This window comes from Condylostylus longicornis, unplaced genomic scaffold, assembly GCF_029603195.1.
Source record: "Condylostylus longicornis isolate FDR11 unplaced genomic scaffold, ASM2960319v2 ptg000135l, whole genome shotgun sequence".
NCBI lineage: Eukaryota > Metazoa > Arthropoda > Insecta > Diptera > Dolichopodidae > Condylostylus > Condylostylus longicornis.
In genome coordinates, this window is record NW_026578103.1 from 4,605,091 (window position 1) to 4,616,461 (window position 11,371).

The 11,371-nt window shown below is 24.8% G+C and overlaps 1 protein-coding gene across 1 annotated transcript; it reads right to left on the bottom strand.

Moving 5' to 3' along the window:
* Positions 1–1,647: 1,647 nt before the first annotated feature.
* On the bottom strand, positions 1,648–7,980 carry LOC129615137 (putative gustatory receptor 28a). The gene is made up of 5 exons (XM_055530214.1): positions 7,733–7,980; positions 7,576–7,636; positions 7,264–7,485; positions 1,794–1,803; positions 1,648–1,706 (listed from the first exon to the last, which is right to left on the bottom strand). Exons 1-5 carry the CDS (start codon positions 7,978–7,980, stop codon positions 1,648–1,650), a joined length of 600 nt encoding a protein of 199 aa, XP_055386189.1.
* Between the last annotated feature and the right edge of the window lie 3,391 nt (positions 7,981–11,371).

Genomic DNA, 11,371 nt, shown 5'->3' on the forward strand with positions numbered 1-11,371 from the left:
TATTTACAAAAAAATTTAATATACCTTGTTTAATAGTGATACTCGAAAACGTATTATTTTTGATAATATAGAAAATTTTATTATAACTAAAGCAATATTAAAGTATGGTAAAAAATATGATGTATAAGCTTCAAATGATGGATGAACCCCAGCATATGTTATTAGTTCATAGCTTCCAAAGTAATAAGCCCAATTTGCAATAAATATAATTGCCATCCAAAAATAAGAGAATTTAAGAATTTTTTTATAATGAATATTCATTCCAAATTTTGTCAATTCAGTATCAATAATTTCTAAACCTGGTAAAATAGCATTTGCCGAATTATTTAATAATGAATGTGTAAAAATTATTCCAACAATTACAACACCAGATATAACTTGTAGAAAATCACCAAATCTTTAAAATAAAAAAAGAAATTGTTTTTGTTTTCAATAAATTTGTTATACATGGCGTTGTCATCGTATTAAGGTTTTAACTAAAAATTTTTACCTTGAAACTTCACTCTGAAAGAAATAACCTACAAGGGTTTCTTTTCTCATTATTGTAACTGTAAAACAAATTCCATAAACAGCTAAATGCAGTAATGTTAAAATATAACCAAATGCTTTAACACAAAAACTTTTCGTGTTTATAAACGTCGGTGAAAGACCGCTTAAGTAGCTAAGTAAATATGCTGGTGCTACGGAACTGTAAACATCATCAGCTTCTGTTAATCTTTTCATTGAATAAATTGACGACATAATTATATTAAAATTTTTTAGAAAATTTCAAATAAAAGCCTATCTTATTAATAAAATTATAATTTTTTAGGGTTTAATAATTTCTTTTTTTCTTAAAGTAATATAAAATATTTTTATATTTTTATCAATATTGTCCGATAATTAAATTTATTTTCCGATATTTTTATTAATGGATAATATAAGAGCACTTTTATGACTAAAAAAATTTTATAAAAAAATATCTTAGTAATTTTTATTCCTAATAAAATTTAATGTTAATTTCATTTAATAACAATAAAAATGTAAAAATAAAGGACAAAAAAAAATTAATAATTATTTTGTAGTTTATAAAAATATAAATATTTTATTAGCTCGCAATTAAATTATAGAAAAACGTAGAAGGGGGAATTATTGTCATTTTCAAAAAAAGAAAAAAAAATTTTTATCCTTCTGGAGATACTTTCATATAAGGACTAAATTAAAAATTATAATCAACGTATACAACGTATATAAACATATACAAATATACAATGTTATTACATCATTACTATTTTACTTTGATACCTAATATAACATTATATAATTTATAATAGTATACAAGTATAATTACATAGAACTTTCATGAAATACCAAAGCGATTTCATAATGCTTGTACACATAATGGACTTGAAAAACAAAACAAATGAAAAAGTAAGAGAAAAATTTTATGGTAATTTTTGATTTTTTATGAAATTAATTTTTAAAAGTGAACTATTAAAGTGTTTAACAATTTGTTAATTTTATGTTTCCTATGTTACTATTGTCACAAAATTAGCAATATAAGAAATAAATTCGGATAACACCAATGGTGTTCAAAGTTGCACATTTTCTTGAAAAAGTGAAAATTTTTTTTAATAAAGTTGCTTCTAACTCACTAAAAGCAATCTTCTACATTATATAAACTACTAGTTTCATTGATGTACCAAAATTATATATAGAACTATTGCCTACAATTAGGATGGAAAAAAGAATTTGAAAGAAACATTACCAACGGTTAAGTTAAGAAAAATAATTATATTTTTTGATGCTATTACCCTTAGCATTCTGTATTTATAGAAATTTGGAAAGGTTACAGTTTCACAAATATAATATGACGTACATTCATATTTTACAAATTTGTCGGGACGATAACTTGAGGGGCCATTGAGTTAGAAACAAATTTTCTTCGAGGAAAATAAACTGTTTTTTAGTATCTAAAAACTGTTAAAATTTCAGACTTATACAACTTGTAATCAAGAAGAAGAGCGGTATCAAAAATTTGAAAAAAATGAATTTTAAATAACGGTTAATTTTAGCGGCCATTTTGTTTTTTAAAACTCAACAAAGCTATGCCGCGATGGAAAAAGCTCACAACTATTTTTCTGCGTTTGTTAAATTTAAAATTTTTAGTAGTTTTGTTACAGTAAATAGACAAAAAGCGGCACTTTTTGGAATTTGAGGGGCTATAACTTTTAGATGATAAAAATTTCTTCTACGAAAATAAGTTTTTAGTAAAAATGTAAAAATACCAGCTTTCTATCTTCAAAGGTGTACAAGTTTTGTAACCACGTCCACGAATGGACGGATGGAGTGGAAATAATAAGCACTTTTTTCAAAATTTATTTTGGAATAGTGCCATAAAAATCAATAATCTTTTATTAAAATATTATTCTCGTGAACATATCAAAATTAGATCATGCAGTATTGAATACTTTTACGGTAAGAATGAAAATTAAAAGAAGCATTAACATAATGGGCGAATTCGGTAATTTTATTTTTTGATGGAAAGAAGTTTACTGCTAGTTTGCTGTATTAAAAAGCCGAAAATTGAAATTTGTTTATTGTGAGAGGTGACAACTTGGAAGGGAAGGAAAATGGAAGCGAGTTTATTTCGAAAAAGCTAAAAATTTTATTTAATTTAGAAGAAGCAATTTGTTATATTTTACGTTTGCGAAATAAAAAAATTATAGGTTAAAAATAATTAAAAAAATTATTACATTCTTTACAAAATGATTGATATTCAGTAGCTTCCTAAGTGTGTACATTTTATAATTTTGACCCATATCGTTTTGCTTGCTAAAACAGCTATGACAGAATTATCAAATAGTTCCCATTGAATTCATCTTTTGGGTTTAAAATTGATAAATGAAAATTGTCTTATAAATGAGCTACGAGTATATTAAAGAGTTAAAGTTTTAATCTATTTTATTATATAAAGTATAACTGACATCACAGCTATTAAAAAAGTTGGTAAAATGATTATACGATCAAAATTTAAATACAAATATTCAAACTATAATTTTATTCATAATATTCAAACCCATAATATTCAAAATATACCACATTGTATAATTTCCAATTAATTTTTGTACGGTAGTATAACGAGAATAGTAAAATTTCCCCAAGAGTATTCATCCATTATTTAGTTAAGAGAGTCGACAAGTAGAAACTTATTAACATTTAATATAAAATTTTTATTTTCTATAATTAATATTAAAGTAAAATGTTATTAATGGTTGAAATTAAGGGTATACTAACAGGGTTTTAAAACATTTCTTATATACTCAAAAACTGTCTTTTTAAGGTCTTTTAGAAGATAATACAATGTGTGTGAGTGATATAAAACATAAAGAGTAGAAGACAAAAGTGGTTGTTTTGTTTGTTGTGTTTAATCGTATAATTTCGGGATCTATGAAAAGAACAAAAGAAAGACTAATTCAAAAAAATTTGAATTGCAAATATTCATGTCATTGTAGCATTTTTATTTGGAATTACTGTATTGACGCAATTTTGAAAGCCTTTCTATACGGTAAGAATGAGAAGAGGAGAATTATGGGAACAAAAAATATGTTTAAATTAAGCAGAAATATGGAATAATAGAAATAAAATGCTTTATAAAATCATATAGATAAAATCAAGGTTAGAATTTCAGTAGTTCTGTTGCAATAATTGACCAGAAAAACAAAAAATCTAAAATTGCAGCAAATTTAAAGTAATTCAAAGAATTGATATTTGAGCACGTGAAAGTAATAAATTAAACCAAGAACCTGAAACTAATATTTGAAATTCACTAAAAAATTTTTACTTTATTTAAAATATATGTTATTTCCTGCGGACTACTATTTTTAGCACTTTTCCAAAAATTTTTAGAAAAAAAGTGCTTATTAGTTTCATTCTGTCCGTCCGTTCGTCCGTCAGTCCGTCCGTCCGTCTGTCAGTCCGTCCGTCCGTCCGTGGACACTTTTTTGTTTACAAAACTTCTACACCCTTGAAGATAGAAAGCTGAAATTTAATACGTACATAGATCTTTACTAGAAACTTATTTCCGTAGAACAAAATTTTTACCTATATCCCCCCCTCTAGAAGTTATACCCCCCAAAACCCTAAAAATGGCCTTTTCAACTATTTGTTGCAAAGGCCAGCTTACCCTAGCGCGGTATACTATAGTTAAACTTTAGAAAAACAAAATGGCCGTTAAAATTTACCGTTATCTAAGGTCCTTCACTTGTTGAAGGGAAAAGTGCTACAGTACAAACCATTGGTTTGACCCAACTTTATTCATTAAAAATATACACTAGATAAAAAAAAACATAATAGCGCTTAATTTAATAATGTTATTTAACCATCAATAACGCTTAATGGTCGCATTAGATGGTTAAGTTAATTAGTTAAGATAAATAATTATACTTTTTATTGGCATGAAATTTGCTGCTTTTGTAGAAATTTGGAAATGCTTGCATTTTCCGAAAGTTAAGTCGCCGAAAATTTAAAGGTCGCATTGAACAAAAATTTCTTGTAACACTAGTTTTAATTAAACTAATAATTTCAGACTCCAACAAGTTTCAGTCTGGAAAAAGAACGATATCAAAAATTTGAAAAACTCGTGTTTTGGGTAGCGGTGAATTTTAATGCTCATTTTGTATTTTTAATGTTCAATTTGGCTGTGCCAAAGAGTCATTCTACTATTTTTCTGCATTTGCGGATTTAAAATATATTTGTGGTTTTACTAAAGATTAATTATATTTGTGGATTTATTTGTGTATAAAATTTCAGCTTTCTATCTCAAACATTGTAAAAGTTTTATAAGCGGACACATGGTCAGACATGTGTTTTAAGAGAAATAAGCACTTTTTTCCAATTTTGCTTTGGAATCGTGCTAAAAAATGACTTTATCTTTTATAAATATATTTATAAAAGATAAAGTCATTTTTAAAAACTAATTCTAAAAAAGGTTGAAGCTCAGTTGTATTTATTATTTTTGTTTTATATCTGTTGTGCAGAAATTTGGTTTGTATATTGTGAAACATGTTTGTGAAAACTACAACCGCACTTTTGTGAAAATTACCCAGAAAAAATACATTTTTGTGAAATTCTTTTAATTTATTTCTATCTCACAATTAGAGATTCAATGCTAATTGTTACAGAAAACACAATATAAGAACTGAAGTCTGCAATAACTTTTTCTTATTTCTGTTTTTGTGAATTTGTGAATAATTAACGAAACATTGTTAATAATTTGAGAGCAAATTGCACTACAAATTTGCACTATAAATTTTTATAATATTCATTTAATAAATTTAAATTGAATTTGACACTTACAAATGTTGCAATTGAGAATTCACCAATGATTTTAATATTATATGCTTATAAAAATATTACATTAGAAGGTGACAATATTATTTTATAATTCCTGTAATAGACAAATATTATTACATAAATATATACATATGTATATGCAACACGTAGTTAGCCTTATAAAGATTATCTTATAAAGATATCTGAATGCTATTTAATAATCGGTTTAAAATTTGTGTTGGCGTATGTTATAAATTAAAAGCAAACAAGGGCTCATGTAATCAAATTTAAATGTCATTCAATAAACTTGAATATAAAATACATGATGAATTTAAAATTAAATAATTTCGATACTATTTAAATTATGAATATATAAAAACTTTCAGACGTGAATATCCTTATTAATAAATAAATTAATATGGCAATAAGGTGAATATTTTACACATGAAAATTTCGAACTATTTTTTTTATTTTGTTTGCATTGCATTTTAATTTCAATTTTCTCTTCGGGAACGAAATATGTATAATATTTAAATAAAATTGATTAATATTTGTTCAATAAGCAAAAATTAATAAAATTCCACAATTTCAACCTTATAATAGTAGTAGATAATTTTTATAGGAGTACAAATAAGTAAATCTACATATTTTTGATTATAAATTCTTCTTAATCCTTAAACTTTTGAAATTTCTTGAAACACATAAACGAATATATTTAAATATTTTTTTATTTTCAAGTAATTCAAGTTAAATTTTTTTAGTTATACTTGGAACTAAGTTATATATAAAAATAAAATGTGTATATATTCGTGTACAAAAAGAATATCTTGTAAAACAAAGTAATTAAATGGAATAAAGGTGAGTCTTTATAAATTCTAATTAAGAAAATAACAAACAAAATAAAAAAAATATTTGCTTTTATTATTGAAAATTTCTTTATTCGTTAAACAAACTACAATAAACCTGTGGTTAATTTATGGTTTTTTAAAGCAGCGCGTTTCTCTTAAAAAATCAAATGGCTTTATCGAAATTATATAATTATTCCATTATTTGCATACATTCGAGATTATAGTTAAGAATTAAAAAACAGCATTAGATAATTCAAAATCTATGGGACTTTGATATTGCATATAATATACGTATAACATAAGAACGGGTTTAATATCAGGTCGAATAAGTATTTACACTCTTTCAACTCTTCCCTTTTGGACAATACAAATACAATAAATTACAAATAAGGAAAAGAAGAAAAAAAAGAAAATTATCTATTTGATCCTATAATACAACAATGATGCTCTATACGCAAAATATTTAATCAACGAATAAGTTAGGATCGAAACCGTAATAAGCATCATGTTGCTAAAATTTGAAGTTGTGTCTTGAATGCAATCGCTTCTCATGTATCATATTTGAAAACTAGATACTGTACTCTTTTTAATATATTTTTAATTTCAAAACTCTTATATGATAAAATGTGAAAAAGTAAATTAAATATCCGAGTAAAATTTGCTGAAAATCTACTCGATTAAATATGATGGAATTCTCCTCACACCTAGGTTGAGTAATACGGAATTTAATTTTCACTCATATAAATTAATGAAAAAATACTAACAAGTTTTTTGAAAAGTCATAAAGTATCAAATCGTGAGCAGCATTAATTTGTACAAGAATGGAAATAGAACGAAATTCTTAATTAACACACCTAACGAAAATTTTATCAAAAAGTAAAGCTTATTTATTTCCATATATGCGTCGTTTAAGAAATTTGACGCATGAACAGGCAAAGTGAAATTCATAACAACATTTCTTTAAAATCTCTTGAGAATTTGCTAAAAAATGAAGACTTTTTCCATATACAAAAATTTTATTATCTTTTTTTTATTTTATAGTGACTTTATGTAAAAGTTCAAATTTATACAATATGTTGTTATAAAAGCATTTAATTCTTACCTGATTTAACATAGATATTCTGAATGCAATTAATTTCATATAACTTTTAAATTTGACCAAAACCAATGCCATGTGAATATATGGCATTACAAATGTTGAGTAAACTTCAAAGGATGGATTTATGCCAGTAAATTTTAATAAATAAAAGCAACCAAAATAATATAAAAAATTAAATATAAAAATTATAAAGGTTATTAAATATGAATAATGAAGAATTTTTTTATAATTAAATTTAAAACCAAATTTTTGTAAAATTCCATCAATTATTTGTAAATTTCCTAATAGTATATTGGATGAATTTTTTGTTAGTGCATTGATAAAAAGGATGCACATAATTAAAATTCCACAAATTCCTTGTAAAAAATCACCAATTCTTAAAACAAAAACAAAAAAAAAAATCAAATAATCAATTTTTTAAATTTTTAAATTTAAATTTATTATTAAATTTTTTAACTTAAAATATATATACCTGGTAACACTATTATGGAAAAAATATCCTACAACTGTTTGTTTTTGATATATAGAAATAGCACAACATGTAAAATATACGGCTATGTGTAATATACTGAAAATATATCCAATTATTTTAGTTGCAAAATTGTCATTATTCGGCAGTATTGGTCCTAATCCACCAATATAAGTGCACACGGATATTGGTTTAACAGCAGAATAAACATTATCGGCATTAAAAATTGTCTCTAAATTAATACTTGACATAGTTAAAAAAGGAAAATAACGGTAATATACTGTTAAAAAATGCTTTTATCCGCGATACTGATCCCGATAATTATTATTGCAGCTTTGAATTTCTTCTAATAACTAAACATTTTCTTCTGAATACACACTAAGGCTTTGAATTAATTTTTCTTTTACATTAATAGCACGCAAAATATGTGAATACGAATACTTACTTGTATTAATATTTGCAGTAAAAAGCAAAAAAATATTTTTTTACTTTTATTTTTGTTGAACTTTGTATATCACTTATATAATACCAAACCTTATATAATAGTGAAATATATACATAAATCTATGTTTATGTGATATGCATGTAAGTATTATAGAAATTATAAGTAGGTATACGTATCGCACCTTGTCAGTATATACAAATCTTATGGCAAGAAATAATACCGTTTTACAACGGTATTACATTGCAGTATGTGTTAGTGAACCATTTAATACAACAAGTGAATATTTTTGTTAATTGTAATATTTTCGTGTTAACTTCATTAAATATTTCAATCAGTTTTATAGCCCTTGAAAGGTGTCTGTATGTACACAATGTGAAACGCGTAAATGATATCGATACTTTGGTATGCAATATAATAAATGTATAAAGTAAGTAAATAAGTAAGGATAATTAAATTGAAGTAGGTAGGGTTAATACTAAAGTTTTTAATAAGTTTAAAAAATTTTTGTTTTTTCTGGTATTTCTTTGTTTATGCAAAAGAAGAAATTTTCATTTTTAAATGTTAGACTTTCGACAGGTTTTTTTATGAACATAAAAATGTTAATTTTTTAAACATTCGCCTGTATATATGCAATTATTGTAGAATCAAAATTTTGCCAAATCTTCTACATGTAGGTAGCATATTATAGGGGGGGGATTATGTAATGGCGCCAAATTTCACATGTTGAGTTTTTAACGGAAATGCATTTTTTACGAGAAAGAACCGTAAATAAACTCCTCTTTGAAGAGATGTTGATCTGTTTACTATCGGCCTTTATACTTATCAATCTGTCAGTGTGTTCACTGTTATATTTCGGCTCAACCAATTCATAATTTTAATTAAAGATGTATTGGTTAAGCTTTGAAAAGTCATTGATTAATCAATTTTTTTTGGATATGTCATGTTTTAGGAACTGGACATTTACTATAGGTAGAATTTATATTTAAGACCGTTATGTATATTGAGAGATAATAAATAAATTTCCTTTAAATTTAATATATAAAATGGACTTATGCTTAGTGCTGATTTTATGTTTTATTGAAATTTATAAATTGATTTGACAAAGCTGAGAGTACTGAAAAAAATAACTTTGTAAACTTTCTAAAGTTTTTACGGTTCAGCTTTTACGTTAGAGTAATAAAGTTTCGAAGCAGTTTAGAGACTGTTTAAAAACTGATTTTTCTACAATCTGGAAGCCACGAATACTATAATGTATTGAATTTTAAGATGATTTCGTTTTTTGTTTGATATGACGTAGTCTTAGTTTGATAATACCGTCTTGGTTTTAAGATTATTTGAAATTCAATTTTATGTTATATAGGATTATAAGATTACCCTTTTATTTGTGTAATATCAACTTGAATTTTGTGCAGCTACAATTACACCTATTGTATATCGAAATAAAGAAAATATTTAAACCGCAGATCATAATGAATGAGTTCTACATTTCTGAGGACAAATGTATATGTATATTACTGTATATATAGGTAGAATTATGCTTATATGTGCGAATTTTATTGCCGATATAGTTACGATTTATATGAAATGGTCTCAAAGTATTTTCGCAGTTTGAATTACAAAAGAATAACCTGGATATGAGATGAAATGCATGTGCTACATTTTATGAATTTCATGAATGATTTATGTAGCTGAAATTTTTCGTAAGCTTAGTGCTTTATAGGTTTTTCATTAAAATGGAAATCAAAAATACTACAAATCTACCAATTAAACTACTTACATAAATATTGAAATTGCAATTAAGAATAGTTTTGAATAAATGCAAGTTTATGTAAGCAAACATAAATTTACTTTACTTGACTCTTTGTTTTTATATTTACCCACATGGTACAACAACTAATTCCATATTTATTATTTGTTTTCCTTGTTTTTTTTTTTTATTTTTCTAAAGCCTTTAATCCTGCATAAAACTACTTTTGGGAAACATTTAAATTTTATGAAAGTCAAAGGATTATTATGATTTCGTACACTATCTGCTTATCTGATTAAATTTTAAAACCATTTTATTTTATTGAACAAGTTGTTTTATTTAATTAACAAAACAAAAATTAATTTTCTGATAGTTTTACTGAATGATTTTGATTATTATTTGGAGACAAAATAAATAATTGGAACACGCAAACTTTAAATTTTTTAATACAATAAAAAAATAATTATTTTTAAGGTTTTGTACGTAAACTTTGTTAATTATAAATAAAATTAATATTCAAAGTTAAGTTGTATGGTGAACAGTTTGCTATCACATACTTAAGAAATTACAAATGCTTATATCCTTTACTTCCGAAGGTTATTTTCCCTTCGGGTATAATTTAATTGCGTTGGCTAAAGTTACGGCTGTTATTTTTGAAATGTAAGATAATATTGTAAATTGATTTTTAATTAATTTTGTTTCTTTGTACATGCATATATGTAGAATAGCGAAAAAATATTAGTAATTTTGGGGGCAGCATATAAAACCGAAAGCACAAAACCAATTTAAGTTTAATTTCGAATTATAATAATTTTTGGGAATGATGTCAACAAAATTATTTAAAAAAGTCAATTAACGAAACATAAAAAAAGTAATTACGGAGTACTTGCGAGGAATTGAAAACGGATTTTAACTAGGGTAAGAATTTTAATTTATGTTTATGTATGTAAGCACAAAACCAAATGATGGTAAACCATTGAATAGTTAAAGTGTATAAAAAAATAAATTCTAAAATAAACTATTTATTGTAGATGGTTTTTATTACTTAAAATAAATAGTAAATTAAAAAATTAATAAATTTGTAGCGATAAGCGCGAGTAAAATTGTTGCCCTTTTAAGAATGTCTGAAAACTTCAAATATAAAGTACGAAAACATAGTGGACGCCTGGTTTGATTACGATTTTTGTTTATTTTCCATAAAGTAAGAACACTTTGATTAATGCATTAGGACCAAAACTTTAGCAAATTAGTTTCCAATTATGAATACTCCCTGCATACAAATCATTATCTACGGAGAGGCACAATCTATGTATTTTGTTCGCAATTTCTTATTACACATTAAAACTGTAAAATTACATTTATAGTAACAGTGCAAGCATTGAAAAAATCAATTTTAGTTTAATTAATATACTGTTATATTAATATTAATGTCTGATTATAAAGAACTTAA

Coding starts and splice junctions, on each gene's coding strand:
- LOC129615137 (XM_055530214.1), bottom strand. CDS start 7,980: ATGTCAAGTATTAATTTAGAGACAATTTTTAATGCCGATAATGTTTAT. Junction 7,637..7,732: donor TTCCATAATAGTGTTACCAG/GTATATATATTT, acceptor TTTTGTTTTAAG/AATTGGTGATTTTTTACAAG. Junction 7,486..7,575: donor TGTGCATCCTTTTTATCAAT/GCACTAACAAAA, acceptor AAATTTAATTAT/AAAAAAATTCTTCATTATTC.